The sequence below is a fragment of the Furipterus horrens genome, unplaced genomic scaffold, assembly GCF_987537825.1.
Source record: "Furipterus horrens unplaced genomic scaffold, mFurHor1.1.pri manual_scaffold_3, whole genome shotgun sequence".
Lineage (NCBI taxonomy): Eukaryota > Metazoa > Chordata > Mammalia > Chiroptera > Furipteridae > Furipterus > Furipterus horrens.
The window spans coordinates 36,078,204-36,096,769 of record NW_028327173.1 but is presented as its reverse complement, the minus strand read 5'-3'; the positions used below and the strand labels follow the sequence as shown (position 1 = coordinate 36,096,769).

The window sequence follows — 18,566 nt, the reverse complement described above, 5'->3', positions numbered from 1 at the left end:
GGAGGGCGGGCTGGCAGGTGACGCAACGTGGAGACAGCATGGGGGCGGGGCCTAGACGTTTGGCGCGAAATTTTCTTTCCACCTTCTTTCCATTCCTAGCTGGCATCCTGTTTCTGCTCCAGCGTGCGGCCCCTTGGCTGCAAGAGGAGTCCAGCTGGTGCAGGTGAGAATTACTCGGCTCCACGAGCCCTTGAAGCGGAGACGGTGGGAAGTGGAGAGCTTGCTCATAGCTTCGGGAAGCTTCGTCCCCCGCGAGTGTGGCGTCCCTCGGGTTGGAAGGGGACCTGAGCCGCGGGGACTGAGGAAGTTTTTTGTAGATACTCTCAGTCATTGATTAATTCAGCAGATATTACTAAGCGGCTATTAAGTGCCAGGCATGGTTCTAAGCCCGTTATAAGCGTTCCTTTCCCACATCCCGATTGCTAAAAGGCTTCCCGCGTCGCCAGGGGTTGCGAGTTTGCAGTGGTGAAGCCGGAAGCATGAGCATTCCTGCCCTCAGCGCACTGAGACTCTTAAGTAATGATCTCAACCATCCCTTCTATCTAGAGTGCTTATTTGAAGCAGTGCATCTTTTCCGCCGTTGAGCCATAGTGCAGCAAGCACCACAGGAAAGTAGGAACACCACTTTACAGGTGTGGCAATTGCGCTGAGAAACTTGTCTAGGTCGCTCCCCCGACCCCCCACGCCGGTTGAGCTGCTCTTAACTGCTGGGTTTCTTTCCAGGAGAGATCTAATGGGACCTCTTCTACTTCCTGTAATTCTAGAATAGAGGGGCCTTCTGTCTTGACAATTGGAAAAAGCACTGGCTTTACAGGCATGAGATGGCGAGATTCTAATCCTGGTTTATTTGTGAAAATGCAACAATTAAATGTCAGTTTTCGATTTTAGTTGTCTGTAAAAACGGTACCCTCTTCCCTGCTGTAATGGATGCTTGGGAATGCCACTGGAGGTTTCTGATGTGATAACATGGTGTACCAAGTTCCCCTGCAGTAGTTCTTAACCATAACAGAGGGCAATATGTGGACTCTAAAAGGCTTATGAATTCCTAAAATTGAATGCAAAATTTAATGTGAATTGTATGTGAGTCTCATTCATCAAATTAGCATTAAAAAAAATACAAGAACCACTGTCCCTTGCAAATAGAGCAAGGGATTAAAGGAAGTAATGGAGTGAATTTATCATTTTGCATTTTCTCACTTAATCCTCAGTAACCCTAGAACAGTGCCTGGCACACAATGGGTGAATAAAATGAAGGTTCTATTGTTCCATCTTATGGATAAGGAGAAACCTAGACCCATCTGACCTCTCAGTCAGTGTCTGGGAAGCCTGACCTATTGGAATAAGCACACCAGAAGTAAGCTTTCTTGGGTGTATATTTAATATTATCTACTTTCACATACAGCAAAGTCATTGGACTCTGGCTGCTTGTGGTTTGAATTAAGGCTGTGCCATCCTGTATACACTTGGATAAGTTACTGTCTTGAAGTGATAATAATGTCTTATCTTTCACTCAGTAAATATTTATTATTAAGAGCCTACTATGCAGTTGGTACTATGTTCTAACATTGTTCTAGGATTATTGTGAGGACTAAATGAGATAAATATATCAAGAGTTTTGGCTCCACTGTCATTGTCTCAAGAAATATCTGCTATCATTATTTTTACTGGAACTTCCCTGTCAGTTTTCCTTGGGTGTGACCCCTGGACTGGGTGGTGTGTATGTTCCAGATTTCTGCTATCTGAAACACTGAGAACCTGCAGTGGGTATCTTCTAGAAGCCAGAGTCTTTGTCTCCTGTTTCACCCCATTCATGACCCTTGGGGAATCTTTGTGTTGATGGTGGATGAGATCAAATGCTGGGTCAAGGGTAAGAAAGTTGGGTAATAGCACAGAGGCCTGACACCTATGATTGATTACCTCATGCTGCCTCTTCAGAAGGACTCCTGCTAATTTTTTTGAACTTTTCAGTGAAAGATAACATATATACAGAAAAGTGCACAAATCATAAATATGCAGCTCTGAGTTTTTATGGTTTGAATGTTTATTTTAAATCCCTTTCAGTTAATCTGCCAGTTTTAGAAGTAGCATATCAATGAGTTTTCTTAGAGAACATGTCCATGTAACTAGCATCTCGATCAAGAAACATGACCAGCCTCCCAGAAACTCCCATTTATGTTCCCTTTCAGTTACCTAAGTTACCCTCTATTCAGCCTTCTAACACCAGAGGTTACTTTTACCCGTTTTTGAATGTTATATAAATGGATTCAATATAGTATGTATTCTCTTGATGTCTGGTTTCTTTATTGTTATTTTGAGAGATTTTTCCCACTTTATGTGCAGTTGTACTTGGCTTAATTTCATTCTTTATAAAGCTGCTGTGAATATTCTGACCAATGTTTTTGGATAATAGGTATGTTTTTTCTTTTGAGTATGTCGTATTGGAATTGTTGGGTCATAGGCTATACATATGTTCAGACTTAGTAGATAATGCTTAATTTCCAAAGTGATTGTGGCAATTCACATGCCTTCCAGGAGTGTATGAGAATTCTGGCTGCTCTACGTCCTTACCACACTAGGTATTACCCTAATCATTTTTGCTCATTCATTTGTTCATTCACCTGTGTGTCAAGTCCTAACCAAGGCCCTGGGTGTGAGGTTATGAACAAGATAGACAAGTTCCCAAGATCTCTACCCTTTTGAAAGTCAATATTCGAATGTGGGAAATGCTAAATAAGAAAGTAATATATTGGTTATTGCTTTGGTAATAAGGTGGTGGTGTAATGGAACGTGACTCTTGAGGGGCAGTACAAAGGACAGGGTAGGTAACTTCCCATTGTGTATGGGTGAAGGCCTCTGAGCAAGTTTCATTGCAGCTGAGACCTGAGCCATCCCTGCAAAGATTCGCAAGAAGAGAGAATAGCAACTACTTAAGTTTGTGGGCACTAACAGCAGGCCTGGAACAGTGATAGACCCAGGTGAGACAGGTTATGTAGTCCAGGCCCAGGTAGTCTTCTTTCCTGTACCTCTCCTTATCGAGCCTAGGGTGAACCACCCACAGTTGTACACATACATACCTATACAGTATTCCCCCCTTATCTGCCATTTTACTTTCCAGGGTTTCAGTTACCTACTTCAACTGCAGTCTGAAAATATTAAATGGAAAATTACAGAAATACAAATTTACGTTTTAAATTGCATGTCGTACTAAGTAGCATAATGAAGTTTTGTACTACCGTGCTCTGTTCTGCCCAGGACTTGACTCATACTTTGTCCAACATATCCAGGCTGTATACACTACCCATATGTTAGCCAGATCATTAATCACATTGGTTATCAGATACTTCAGAGAGAGAGGAAGACCACACTCATATAACTTATGTTACAGTATATTGTTCTATTTTATTGTTAATTTTTTCTGTGCCTCATTTATAAATTAAACTTTATCATATGTGTGTATATATAGAGAGAGAGAGAGAGAGAAAAAAACAGTATATATGTATACGGTTGGCTATCCACAGTTTCTGGCATCCGCCAGGGGTCTTCAAATATATTCCTTAAGCATAAGTGTAACTACTGTACAAGTCTCATTGAACACAGCTCATGATCTCCTAGGAAAAACAATGTTAAATTCTATCTTGATTTGGTTTTGAAGGACACCTACTTTAAGTAAGCTAAAACGTGGTATGGATTTAAAAGAGTTGAGAGTATAGATTTAATGCCTTTTGTAGGCAAGTACCTTATTAGTATGGAGATGGTCCTTCTGTATGCTAATTTTTGATGTGAAAAATGAGATCTTTGTGCCAGTGCAATCAAATGTCATAGACAAAGTGTCAAATCAGACCATTTTTCCTATAGTTAGGTTATTTAAGATTTGTAGAAAGTTTGTTGAGAGATACCAGTTTGCTGTAAAGCACTCTTGGTAATGCTCCAATTTTTTTAATGACAGAGCTTAGGAATAATGTGATTTACTTGCATCTTTTGTATTTCAGTAACCTGTTTTGCCTGATTCATTGTGGAAAGGTGAAAAGTTCCAAGTTTGCATCTGACAACTCTGTGTTACTTCATCCATTCAAAGAAACATATATTGAAGGTAAGCTAGTGTTACATATTTTCTTGAACATTTATTAAGAGTCAAACACTTTTATTAATATGGATTCATATAATCAGTTCCCAGGCCAGCGCTCAATCCAATGAGCCACATCATCCAGGGCTAAAAGTTTTAGCGCTGACCGGTATGGCCCAGTTTGGTTGGGTGTTGTCCTGCAAAGCAAAAAGTTGCTGGCATGCCTGGGTTGCGGTTTGGTCCCTGGTCAGGCACCTATGAGAGGCAACTGATCGATGTTTCTCTCTCACATCAGTGTTTCTCTCCCTCTCTTTCTCCCTCCCTCCCCCTCCCTCTAAAAACAAATAAAACATTTTTTTACTTTAAAAAATAATAATTTATTTGTTTGTTTATTTTTAGAGAGAGGGGAAAGGAGAAAGAGAGGGAGAGAAACATCACTGTGTAGTTGCCTCTCACTCGCGCCCCCTACTGGGGACCTGTTGTGCAATTTAGTTAGGGGCCCTGACTGGGACTCGAACCAGCGACACTTGGTTCACAGGCCGACACTCAATCCACTGAGCCACACCAGCCAGGGTAATAAAACATTTTTTTTAAGTAAAAAACCTTAATCAGTCAAAAAAAGAAAAGAAGTAGAAAACCTTATTGATCAAAATGTTCCCAAGTATTATGTAAGAGGACATAATGCTACTGAACTTTAGGAAGCGAGCTTGTTTAATCAGGATGTTAAAATACTATTCTAATTCTGTTGTTTTTAACATAAACTGCAATTACTGGTTTCTACTTCGGAGTAATTTTGTCAGACTGAATTAAAAAAATAATTTTGTACCTCCATTTTGTCAGATTGTAGCTCCATTAGAAAGCATTGAATTTAGAGGAAAGGCTTCTGTTTTCTTTTTCTTTTTTTCTTTCTTTCTCTCTTTCTTTCTTCCTTCCTTTGTTCCTTCTTTCCTTCCTTCCTTTCTTTCCTTCTTTCCTTCTTTCTCTCTGTATTTCTTTCATTTATTAGTTGTCAATTATATTAGTTTAGGTATACAGCATAGTGGTTAGATATTTATATAAAGTTTATTTTCTTAATTACTTAAACTTAAGATAATAGGTTGGCATTATTATTAGGACAATAGATCGCAGTTTCCCAATTTTAAAGAAGATTGGCATATATATTTGGATTTTTCATTTCAAAAGTGTCTTTTTTCCCCCCCCTGTACTTTAATACAAGCTTTTCTTTTCAGCTATTCAAAATACATACTTATATCTAGGACCTGTTTGTTGCAAAGATTAATACCCCTAACAACTGTCAAAGCAATATAGGTTAGTGACACCTTAAAAAAAAGTTATTATTATTATTATTACTTTTTTTAGAGAGCTGGGATGGGAGGGAGAAATAGAGGGAGAGAAACTCAATGTGAAAGAGTAACATCGATCAGTTGCCTCTCCTATGTGCCCTGACCGGGAATCAAACTGGTGACCTTGCATTTTGCGGGACAACACCCAACCAACCGAACCATACCAGTCAGGGAAATGACACTTTTTTTTTCTTTAAGTGGAATAATACACTTAATAAAACCCATTGTTGTTCCCCCAGATACCGCTTGCATATTTTTGCCTCCATCTCTAGGAATCCCTCATTTCATTCCATCTTATTAATATCTGCTTATTATTCAATATCCAGTTCAGGAAACCCATGTAGGAAGCCCTTCCCTGAATAGCCACAGGACCTGGTCCTCTGACTTGCAGTAGTCTATCTGAGGGCTCTTTCCTTGGCTCTTTGCACTAGTAGTTGTCATTTAGTGCATTTATAGTTTATCCCTTTCTAGATTTTAAGTGTTACAAAGACACTTAAAACCAACTGCTGTATTACTGTATTTTGGTTTCAAGTTGTTAGATATTTCGTTTCTGTCACTACCTTGTACCTAGTAAGTACTTCTAAACATTTAAATTGTAGTTTCATTTCGTACATATTGACCCTCCTGTTTCCCTGGATAGGAAGAGATAGGCATGGTATAAGATATACATGGATGATTCTAAATTGCTTCTGCTTAATCTTCATAGAGCTTGACTTTTTCCTCAAAAAAACAAAACAAAACAAAACCGTTTTCTAAGTCTAAAATGTGTAGGAGTATTGCTGGGGCAGAAAAGAAAGTTGAACTCACTGAAGGCAGGGATTGTGTCCTGTAATTCATCAAAGCATTGTCATGCTAACTCTGAGTTAATGACTTTTACACAGGAGCTATGGCATACTGCCCTACAAGGCTGAAGACCAGACAGACTTATTCATGGGTTGGGAACCCATTGTTCGATCGAAAACTACACTACCACACCTACAAGTGAGTGATCTGGTTGTCCTGGAAATAGAACTTCTCCAGGCTAAACTGTTAATAACTTATATCTAGCCTGTTCTAGTTACTACAGAATGAGGACTGAGGGACAGTAATTATGAATTGATTGTAAGCAGACGTCTCGTTTGCAAGAAGATGGTAGCATAAATATAGCAATTAGTGATAAAGGAAGACATTGTCAGGTTAATAAATTTGATGTGTGTGGTAATGTCATATCTATTTTAGGTGGCTTCTCTGTAATTCTGCATGATATCAGGGTAGGATTGGATGTTGTTATTTCCTGCCAGCCCTAGAGATCCCTGATTAATTTGATATTGCTGTTGGGCAACTTTCATGCCTTTGGAAGCCATTGTTCTTTGTTAATAATGGAGAGAAGTAGGGTTCATATTAAGGCTTCTAGATTAATCATTCATGCTAAAACAATTTATTCAACCCATTTTGTCTACTCTTACATAGAACTGGGTGATTTGGTTTCCTATTAGGAGAATTGGTCAGCAGAGAGAAACTATGTAAGGGATTTTCCAGTTGGAGAGCAGCACTTTGTTTTTTGCCCAGAGGGTCTGAAGAGCTTGGCCCACCCTAAGTAATTTTCAACATGTTTTCCTTTTACTTCCTAGAGAAATGAGTGTAACATCAGAAGGTTGTTCTGCTGAGAGTCACATCCAGGCTGGACAGTTTGTATTGATTGAAGGGGATGATGATGAAAATCCATATGTTGCTAAACTGATTGAGCTGTTTGAAGATGGTGAGTTTTGGGTTGGAATGAAAACCATTCCTTGTCATGAATAATTGGGAAGCGCTAGAAGGGAAGAGGAGCAGTTGCTGATTCTCTGTTCACAGCAGCACATAGGCTGTGAACCCTGTTCTGAGGTGGGGCCACTTTAGCACTGGCTATACCCTCTTCCATCCAGTGAACTTCTTTACTCACTAGAGCAGTATTGGATAAAAGGAGGTTGGGGAGGGGCTCAGAATTTAGCTTTTCAGTTATTTTTATGACTAGGTAAGGATGGCCAATAAGGCAGGATTTTTGGAATAGAGCAGGATAAGTTCAGGAAGAAGGGGGAAGAAAAAAATAGGTGATTTGCTCTATGATAGAGACTTGTCCTTTAATTTTGGCATGAGGAAGTTAGTAAGGAATTTTGCAAATTCAGATTCTTAATGAGAGAGGAGGTAAATTGGATTGGTATGAGTTGATATTTAGTGAATAAAATAAAAACACTTTAGTAGGTATTTTACCCAGAGGGACTTGCGTATAAATGTTGAAAAGGCTGGAGGAACAAAAATATTGTTTCCTGGAGATCAGTAAGTGCAGAAAGCCACTTCTTCCCCTAAAATTGGAAGAGAAAAAGGGAAAGGAATGTTAACCAGAGCCTGCAAGTCTGTGGGCATTGCTTCAGCTGATTCTCTGGGCCTTTAACTCTGCAAAGCAGAGAAGAACACAAAAAGGTAGGAATTGGGGAGAGCTCCAAAAGGAGGACTCAGAAGAATTTGAAACTACACAGAACTGCCTCTTCTAAGAGCTAGAAGAGAATGAGAGGTATTTAGTCCTGTGGCAGATTGTATGCCTGAAAGAAGGAATTGATAAGAGTGGGTGGATCAAGTTTTTACATCCCGTAAGATGGAAGGCTATTTGACAAGTACAGAGGAAAACCTCATCAAACTAATATCCGCTAGGGGGAGCACCTCAGCATTCTGGACTTCTGAATTTGTAGCATGGGCCCTTGTGTACGGATTTTAGAATCCTTGTGTGGTGCTTCAGTCTTTCTCTGAAAAGAGCTAAGAAGGAGAAGAACCAATGATGATGATGGCACTACCGTGTATGTCCTTTTACTTGGAGCTAATGCTGGTATGGAGTGATACTAATGGTCTAATACAATGATAGAATGGAAGATTGCAGGCATATGTTTGCCAGAAGTCATCTCAGTAGCTGATACTCGGATTCTTGCCAGGATTTTTATTTTTCTGCTGTTTGATGGTTTCTTTATAATCACTTATTTATAACGTTTGTTCAGTGCCCTTGATTAGAATTGCTCCTTCCAAATTCCTTTTGTAATCTTTTTGAGGATGGGAAGCCCCCATTAGGAAGTGGAGCAAAGTGGAGAGAACATGGGGGAGGGGGTAGTCCTGGGTTGAGTCACATTACTGCTGCTTGGTCTTGGGGCCATTGACAAGTTATTTAAGGTCCCTGTAACTTAATTACTTCACCTGTATAAGGGAGATAACCATAGCCCCTACCTTGTGGGGTTATTATGAGGATTAAAATAATATGTTAATCAAGTATTATCAAGTGCTTAGCATAGTGTCTGACACATAGGAAGTACTGAAAATCTTCTCACATTTTCTTAACCTTCCCTTTTCCACCTAACCCTCCCAGATTCTGAACCTCATTTCAAGAAACGTGCTCGAGTACAGTGGTTTATCCGATTCTGTGAAATCCCTGTCGGTAAACAGCGTTTGCTGGGTCGGAAGCCTGATGCACAGGAGATATTCTGGTATGATTACCCTGCCTGTGACAGCAACATCGATGCCGAGACCATCATTGGCTCTGTGCGGGTAGGTGATGCCTGGGTTCTCAGTGCTGTCCTGGAGCTTATTTCTGTCTGCCTCCCAAACTGCAAGACCTTAAGGATTATTGCTGACTCCAGTTTACCCCACGGAAATGAATTTTTTGCTGTTTGTCATCTTCTCTGCTCGTCTGCCTACTTCATCTCGACAGATATGTATTGAGAGCTCTTATCATGTGTTAGGAGCCTCCTGGAGGAAGTGACATGTACGTTGTGACCTGAGGGATGAGCAGAAATTAGCAAATGTACCTCAGTGGGAAATTATATTTAGCTATGATTGTGGTAGGCATTAAGCATTTTGAGAGGTCGAATATACTTGCTTAAATGAGGACCTTACCTTCAGTAAATCAGTACAAAGAGTGCTAGTTACTACAGGCAAATTTGTGATAAATCAGGTTCCAGTGAGCTGTAGGCTGAACTGAGACACTGGTTAGGAGATTAAAATATGTGCTATTCCTTGAGCTACTTCAGGCCCAAAATGAGATTCGATCGTGGTGTGAAGTGTGGTCTCATGGTGATTCAGTGGTTGGTTTCATGGTAGTGCAGAAAGACTTTGGGACTGGTGTGCCTATAATCAGAGTTTTCCAATCTATGGGCCCAGAGTGAATGAGTGAAAGCCAGATGTATATGTTGGAGCAGCAAGATGGGTAGATTTGTAAAAGCAGAGAGGAAGCGGGTGTTTAGGCAGGAGCACGATGGTGAGAATGAGCAGGACTGTGACAAGCCAAGCTCACCTAGTGATGGAAAGCCGTTTTGAAGAGTATTGAGCACTCGGGAGGTAAAATGGAACCAGACCTTAGAAGGCACTGAAAATCAGTTTAAGAAATCTGATCTGTCTATAGTGAGGAGCCGTTATAGACTGTTGAGCAGTGGAGCTTTCTTAGAGAAGTTTTAGTAGGGAAGTTTGGCATGGCTGAACAGAATGGCCTGGAAAAGAAAGCAGCATGAGGTATGAATATCAGCGAGGAGAAGTCTGTAAAAATGTGTTATGCTGTTGTGGTGCCTCTTCAGTTTGGAAAAGTAACGTTCCAAGTAAGGATGCAGACTTAAATGCTTTCTAATCATCATTCCCATGGGGCATTTCTTAGCTATTTTGGGCCTCATTGCTTCCTATTTAACTATATTTCCCAAATTCAGGTGGTAGCTTTAGCTCCGGATGAAGTGTTACCGATGGATCTGAAAAATGAGAAGACACTCTTTGTGAAACTATCTTGGAATGAGAAGAACTTTAGACCACTATCCTCAGAGCTATTCGCAGAGCTGGATAAGCTACAGGAAGGCAGTCCTAGATGCTGGAAGCCCACAGAAGGCAAGACCAACAGCACAGAAAGCCCTTCCTGGACCACAGCAGAGCATGTGGTCAAAAGGATTGAATCGAGGCACTCCACCTCCAAATCTCACCAAACTCCTACCCATCCTGTTACCCCAAGGGCAAGGAAGAGGCTGGAGCTTGGCGGTAAGTGTGGAATAGGTCACAATGGGCAACACTGAGGCTAAAGGAATATGATAAAATATTAATTCATACTACAGTATTAAGTTAGTGCAGCAGTGGGCCAGGTACTGATTGGACACATGTTGAAATATCTATAACAGAAAATTCACTGTTTTAATCTATTTTAAGTACACAGTTTAGTGACATTAAATATATTCACATTGCTGGACAGCCATCACCATCTTCCAGCCATTAAACGATAACTTCTCATTCCCCCATCCTTTGTCAGCCACCATTCTACTTTCTGTCTCTGGATTTGACCACTCAAGATACTTTATATAGAGGAATCGTACAATATTTGTCCTTTTCTGACCAGTTTATTTAAGTTAGCATAATGTCCTCAGGATTTATCCATGTTGTATTATGTGTCAAAATTTCCTGTCTTTTTATAGCTGAAATAAATATTCCATTGTATGTATGTACTTACCACATTTTATTTATCCGTTTGTCTGTGAATGGACATTGGGTTGCTTCCACCTTTTGGCTATTGTGACTAAAGCTGCTATGAATACAGATATCTGCTTGAATTCCTGATTTCATTTTGGGTATATACACAGAAGTGGAATTGCTGGATTATATGATAATTCTGTTTTTAATATTTTGAGGAACCACCATACTGTTTTCCACAGCAGCTATGCCATTTTATATTCTCACCACCTCTGAACAAGGGTACCAATTTCTCCACCTCCTTCTCAACACTTGTTATTTTTTGTTTTTGATAGTAGCCATCGTAATAGGGGTGAGATGGTATGTCGTTGTTGTATTTCTCTGTGATTAGTGATCCTGAGTTTTGTAATGAGCTGTTTCTTCAAGATCTCTGCTACTAAGGTGACATTGCTTTTAGATCCCTAGTGGAAGAGTTAAGAAACATTTATTTTAAAATTCTTGAAATCATACTGACTAGTTCATAGACCACAGTGCTCTTTCCCTTCTTCCCATAATCCATAAATGTGTCACTTCTTCAGGAAGAAGAGCCCTGGTTCCCAGGAGCAAGCCTGATACACACGAGGGAGTTTCACAGTAGTTATACTAATACTACTACCAGCAGTACACTGACCAAGTAAAAGTTAAAAATTTATTTGTCTTGCTTTATGCCTTCAGAATATATTCCACTGAGGAAGTAAAGTTGATTAGATTTTTTCATCTGACATTTATATTATTGGTGATATAAGGTTAGGTTCTTTCATTCTGTTTATTTTTAGGGCTTTTCCCATTTCTGATTTATTTTTTCAGACATATAAAATGTTAACATGGTTAAAGAGTCAAAACTATTTAAAACAAGCATATTCAGAGAAACTCTTTTCTTTCTTTACCCTCACATCCTGTTTCTATCATATTTTGTAGTTATCAGTTTTATTAGTTTGTGGTTATTTTATTTTACTTTATTTTTTTGCAAAAATCAGATACATACAAACATACATACACATATACACACATACATACATACAAATGTGTGTATAGTTTTATTTTCCACTGTTTTATTCAGTAGGATAGCATACTGGATATATTCTTTTCCATCTTTCCTTTTTCACTCATAATGTGTCTGGAAGCCGCTCTGGCTATTCTAAGAGCTTTATCCTGTTGTGTGTTAGTAGTCCCTTTGAATTTTTTGCTTACATGCCAAGTCTGTTAGGTACAAGTTGTTTGTGTCTTCTTGATAGATCCTTATGACAGTGTGTGCTTAGGAACTGAATATAAGTATATAAACATTTGGGAAATGGAGAAAAATTATTAAAGAACTAATCTGTACTATCACCATTCAGAAATAATTGCAGTATTTTTTTGATTGTTGATTTTGCAGGACACTGAAAGAGTGAGAAATTGACCCAGTTACATAATTAGAGGAGGAAAGATATGATTAAAATATTTTAGATGATTGTTTTTGACAGAAAGATGGGAAAATGAGGTATGAAGGAAACCAGGATATTGGGTCATTTTTATATTAATTGATACCTGAGTTGTCCCCATATTTATCAAAATTTTATAATTTTTGCTTCATATTCAAAGATGACCTGTAAGATACGACCCTAGATAGCAATTTAAAGTCAGGGTTATTGAGGAATAATTTATATACAGCAAAATTTTTCTTTATAGTGTATAGTTCTACAAGTTTTTACAAACGCATAGAGATGTGTAAGTACCAATCTAATCCAGATAGAGAATGGTTTCCTCAGCCCCAGATTCCCTTGTGTTCCTTTGTAGTCAACCAGCCCTTCCCTCACTTCCTAGTAACCACTGATCTGTTTCCTGTTTCTGTAGTTTTGCCTTTTCCAGAATGGCATATAGATGGACACATACTGTCTGTAGCCTTTTGAGTCTTGACTCCTTTAACTTAGCATAATGCATTTGAGATTCATCCATGTTGTTGAATATGTCAAGAATTTGTTCTTATTGCTACTTAGTATTCCGTTCTGATTCATCATAGTTTATCTGTCCCCATTTTAAGGATGTTTGTGTTGTTCTGGTTTTTTGGTGATTGTAAGAAAGCCACTGTAAACATTCACACGCAAGCACTAGATGATGATTCTTGTCTTATCTGTAGCTACTCCTCACATGCCATACATATGCTGTGACTAAAGTGAACTCTGCTCAGTGCTTTCCTGCCTGATTGTCTTAGCTCACATCTATCTCATTTGTTCTCATATAATCCCCTCCTTCCCTTTTCAGTGCTGTTGAAATTGTGCCTTTCTTTCATGTTCTATCTGAAAAGCCATCCTTGTTAGCACTTAGGTGCTTTAGGACAGTTATTTTACTTGATGTTATAGGCATCTATGTGTATTATTTCCCACGTTTGACTGGAGTGTCTTGCAGTGGAGAACCAGGATTGTCTCATTCAACTTTGGTTTCCTCCAAGCACCTGGCACATACTTTGCCATTTTAACAGTTCAGGTGATGTCTGTGAATGAATGGCAGGTTCTTGGTGCCTGTGGTCATGGTGAGAGAGGAGCAAGTCCTAAGGTGGTTCACGCATGGTTGGTTCTGTGTATTCCTGAACCCAGCTGATAACCCCCAGGATCCATGTTCTCTCTATTGGTAGCTGTAATCTGAGTTAAGAAAAACCTAGGCCTTGGTGTCACTCAATTGCCACTGATATAACTTTTCCAAATGCTGTTGAATGGAGGCTGAGGATGTGCAATATTACCCCTGGTTGAAAACCACTGTTCTGGTAAATTACTTTAGAGAAATCTATTTAAACATTATCTGCAAAAGCCGACGAAATAGTCATCTTATGGTTCTAACTAGGAAAATCACCCATGGAATTTAGAGGAAGGGCTAAAAATAATATAGCTACCTGACCTGGGAGGGGGAAAATCATGGAATAATTTAAAATATGGATAACTCATGTCTTTGTATAACAACTTCAGTGGCTGAATTTAGCTATAATGAAATTGGCAATGTGTGTATAGTGCTGGTTTTAAAATTTATACATTGTCTGTGGTGGTTTCTCTTGGGCCTAGGTTTCCCTATGACACCTGACACTGGGATTTCCCATCAGACTTCCTGGGCCTCTTTGGATTCTCCCAGAAGAACCAAGCGGAAAGTGGCCTCAGAGGTCTCTTCTCCTTCTAAGAGGTCTCAGCCTGGTGGGCTTCAGACCTCATCTCCAGCTCTGAAATCCCCAGAGAAAACTGGAGAGATCCGACGCTCTTGTGCTGAGGAGGATAAGAATGCTTCACGTGAATGTCACATGGTCCTGAGAACCCGAGTCCCAGCTTTGAAAACCACAGAGATTAGTGAGAAAATAACACTTCACGCTCTCAGTGGGGGAAGGAGGTCCTCAGCAGTGCCTTCTGTGGTTCTGAAACCAGAAAAGATAAAGAGGTAACTGGGACGTTACTCTCCCTCCCACAGAGCCAGTCTGGGTGGTTCACATGATGGGGAATGTGTGGGTCACAACCGATGAAGTTAGAGCAGTGGGTCACAAATCGGAACGTGTCATAGACTCGCCAGGAGCTTTTCCCAAATACAGATTGCTGAGCCTCTTTTCAGGAATGGTGAGTCATTCTCCAAATGTTGGGCCCAAGAATCTGCATTTTTGAAATGATCTTTGGATGATTCTGTTACACCCACGTGTCCTTTTGGGATCACTGCCATAGAAGACAGTTTCCAAAACCCGAATTGCTTCAGAGTTCTGGATTTCATTACCTACTGTGGCTCTTTGCCATTTTCTTAGTTTTGTTTTTTTTTTTTAAACTGAAAACCATTCTCAAATACATATAGTACAAGAAGATAATGCATCTAGAACAAAGTTTACAGTGTGCCAGTAGACAGCATTTGTAAGTAATGAACTGCACAAATAACGTGAGAAGCCAGATATTACTCATTTCAGTTTTTCCTGCTCAGAAACTTAAGCACCTAGAAATCTAAAACATTACGGGTTTGCTTTATAAATGCTTTGTATTTAATATATATCTACATTTCTGCTAACCTTGAGCTGGGTGGAGCATGAATTCATTGATATGTCAGAAAGAAAAAAAAAGACAAACTCTGCCTGGGATTGGTATGTTCTGGTCTCTAGTTGGGGAGGTGGTGAATCTGATTTAAATGATAAGCTTTAAGCAAATTTAGATCTCTGGGTTTGAGTCAAACTTCAATTATAAACTTTTTAGCAAAGTGATTAGCTCCTGTAAAAAGAAGAGAAGCAAGTTAGGCCACTTGACTATCTTCTAGTGTCTGCCGCTGATCCCTGGTACCCAAAACTGCTTTTCATAACCTTGCTGTGATATCTTGCAGGGAGGCAAAACAACCAAAAACTCAGGATGAAGCTACCTCTACTCCCCATCGGATCCGCAGAAAGTGTTCTCGCTTGACTTTGAATCGGCTTAGGCAGCAACTTCGGTAAGAGTGCTCCCTCCATGGCTGGCAGAAAGTATTTATGCCATCTATGATGGCTATAATCTCATTTCTTAAAGCCTCTTAGAGTTCTTGTTTATTATTTGCTATTCCATCGAAATTGATCTCTTTACCTAGTACGTTTGGAATTATGTTAATTTCACATAGATGTCATAGTTTTAAAAGGACAAGAAACATTGCCCCCAGCATAGGGTGCCTCTTAGGGCCCCATAATCACACCTAGCAAGACTTGTTAAGGTGTGATTGAACTTTGATTCTGATAGTCTTGGATTTGAAATTGAGCCTTGTGATTTATTATCCATGTAACTTTGGAAAGGTTGTATAACCTTTCTAAGCATCAGTTCCCTTATCTATAAAATGGGAATAATAATATACAAGTCACAAAATACTATAAATAAAGCCCTTAGCAGAGCACCTCAGTAGCAGGGAAGCGGATCACATTCTATTTTGCTCAGCCACAGAGACTCTGCAACACCTCATTTATACTAACCTGTTAGAGCATTCCTTATTTAGACTTCAAACACTGAATATCAGAAAATGTGTCCCACCATTCAGGTTTTTAGGTAATAGTGAAAATGACAAAGAAGAGGAAGAGTTTCTGCCGGCAGCAGAGATTTCAGACTCTGATAGTGGGAAGGAAGAGCCTTCGACATCCCCCCTTCCAAGGAGAACACCCAGGGACCTACATTCTTCCACGAAGTCGTCCTTACGGACCCCTTCCAAGACACCAAAGAAAACTGTAAGGTTCTTTTAGCTTTATTTCCCAGGAAACATGCCTTTCTTAATTCAAAAATTGTGATGGCTGGTGTCACACTATTATTAGTAGTAATTGGATTCTAAACAGGTCTATTATTTTCAAAGCTATTACACTTGGAATATTTATGAGCCCTGGGGCTGAAAATGAATTTGGTAGACAGTGATTTTTGAATCCAGTTTCCTTTTGAGATTCAGAACCCAAAGGTTAAGAGCCGAATGACAACTGGCTCCTCTTCTTTGCATTTCCCACAAATCCTAGCAGAGTGCTTTGTGCATAATCAGTACTCAGTGGGTATTGAATGCAGGGCTGCTGAGCCATGTTGTTGGTTTTGTGCCACTTGATACACCTGAGAAACGGAGTGCTACTCAGGTATTGGTAATGACTTATGTAATGGGTAAGATTAAAGAAGTAAATGGATGTCTTCTGGTTCCTATGGAACTTTAACAGAATGTTGAAAGCTATTAAGAAAAGGGTCTTATGTTCAAATGTAGTGTGTGAGAAACGCTCACAATGAAACACCAGGACACAGGACTTGAGCAGTAACCAAGGCAGTTGTTTATTCACAGATCTGCAGCTCTGGGCGCAGCCAAAAGCCAAATCAAAGGTGTGCACCGAAAAGAGAGAGCTGGCCGTTTTTATCCTAACTTGAGTAAAACACCCCCTTCCCCTCCCCCGCTTCCTCTCCGTTTTTCCCTACTGGATACTCCAGAGTTACAATCTAACGTGATGGACTAAATCAACTAAGGGTAGTAATTAACTCATGAATAAGTTTCCTTAACTCACTGACCATGCATAATTCCCAGGTGATAAATATTCCGTGATGGGTGCCCCTCATACTCGATTAACTGACTCTTTATGTCTCCAGTCTCATGTCTCCAGCCCCTCTATTTCTAAATAACAGTTACTCAAGATTACATTTCTCTTGCCGCTAATCATTTCTTACCAGTTTGAGTGTCACTTTTATCTGTCCCTTACATGTGTGAGAAATGTTTGGATTACACAAAGTTAAATTGGTTTCATTATCACATGACTTCTTAACATCATTAACTTATTAATATTATTGTGACCTTCAAAGAGAGGGTAAGAGTATGTTCTTGACCAGTTAACATTTTGTCTGGAGCATATTATTCTTTGGAACACCTAGGAAAGGAAATCCCATAGGTCACTTGGATTTGAGGCATCTTACCTGGAATTTCTTTATTATGCAAATAGCTTACCTACCTTATAGTTTGATTTCATTTCCAGGGTCCCACCCAGAAGAAGAGATACAGGGTGTGAGGGCATCTTAAGCATAATAAAAAGTCAGAAGTCCACCACATTTTTGATACCTTCTCAGCAAGGTTTTGTTACTCCTGTCCTGTTTTCTCCAAAGTTAGTAGATGTTAAACTGATAAACAGGGTCTAAGCACCCTTTCTGCCTGAAAAAGAGGTGGAGAGATTGTTATTACTGTAGCCTGGCTGGAAGCAGAGGGTGGGTAGGTGAAATGCCCCACGGAAGGGAATGCTTTGTGGAAACACTGTGAAGAAGGGGCAGCAGGCCTGCTCTAGTAAGCCAGTAGCAAGGAAGATGAGAGGATAGGACTTTAGCCTAGAGGGAGCAAGTGACCTGGGGTTTGGAGTGGAAAAATCTGGTGAGATTTCTCCAAATACTGTGTTGTGGAAGTGTTGGGCTGAAGTTTGACCATATTTTCAAACAAACCTAGAGGAGGATCCTATGAATCAAACCCAGTTTATGCCTCCTGCTCTATACTATATTTGGGTAGAGCAATTAGGATTTCTTCATAATTTCCTGTCTTTCTTTCAAAGTATTTTACTTTTAAATGGTATTTAATCCATACTTTCATCCATTCTTTCCCCAGATTGACTTTGTTTTCAAATCCTAATACTGGGTATAAATTAGAAAAAATCATATTTGGACTCTGAACAAAGTATATGTGTGATGTGAGGAGAGAGGTGGACAGTTAAAAGTACTTTATACATAAAAGAACTAAGGAATTCACCACCTTTTTTTTTTTTAAGTGTAGTTAAAATTGCCATATATTTTTTATAATGTTTTATTTATTTATTATTAGAGGGGAAAGAAGAGAAATGGGGAGAGAAGCATCAATGTGTGGTTGCCTCTTGCATGCCCCCAACTGGGGACCTGGCCTGCAACCCAGGCATGTGCCCTGACTGGGAATCAAACTGGCAACTGTTTAGTTCGCAGGCTGGCACTCAATCCACTGAGCCACATCAGCCAGGGCTCACCACCTCTTTCCTTTTTATCAGGTCATCAGGAATCAGATTTGCTGATGTGTCCTGAATTATATTTTGCTTTGTTTTTTTCCTACTGAAATATGTTCTCTCTCTCTCTCTCTTTTGAATAAAGCCCAAGCCTCGAATGCCACATTCAGCCACTCCCCAGATCCGCAGCCGAAACCCGGCTGCTCAGGAGCCAGCCAACGTGCTAGAGGAGGCCCGGCTAAGGTAACACTTCTCATGGGCCCCTTTCAGAGAGGAA

The 18,566-nt window shown here is 39.8% G+C and overlaps 1 protein-coding gene across 1 annotated transcript in view; it reads left to right on the top strand.

Annotated features, from left to right (window-relative positions):
• Positions 1-95: 95 nt before the first annotated feature.
• The window catches only part of ORC1 (origin recognition complex subunit 1), a 32,646-nt gene continuing 14,175 nt past the window's right edge, over positions 96-18,566 (top strand). Inside the window, exons 1-10 of the mRNA XM_090269461.1 lie at positions 96-163; positions 3,990-4,090; positions 6,288-6,387; positions 7,017-7,144; positions 8,774-8,952; positions 10,101-10,419; positions 13,914-14,277; positions 15,190-15,294; positions 15,865-16,048; positions 18,435-18,532. Of these exons, the coding sequence (XP_090125587.1) occupies positions 6,293-6,387; positions 7,017-7,144; positions 8,774-8,952; positions 10,101-10,419; positions 13,914-14,277; positions 15,190-15,294; positions 15,865-16,048; positions 18,435-18,532 (1,472 nt within the window). The 5' untranslated portion in view covers positions 96-163; positions 3,990-4,090; positions 6,288-6,292. The remainder of the gene's footprint in view (positions 164-3,989; positions 4,091-6,287; positions 6,388-7,016; positions 7,145-8,773; positions 8,953-10,100; positions 10,420-13,913; positions 14,278-15,189; positions 15,295-15,864; positions 16,049-18,434; positions 18,533-18,566) is intronic.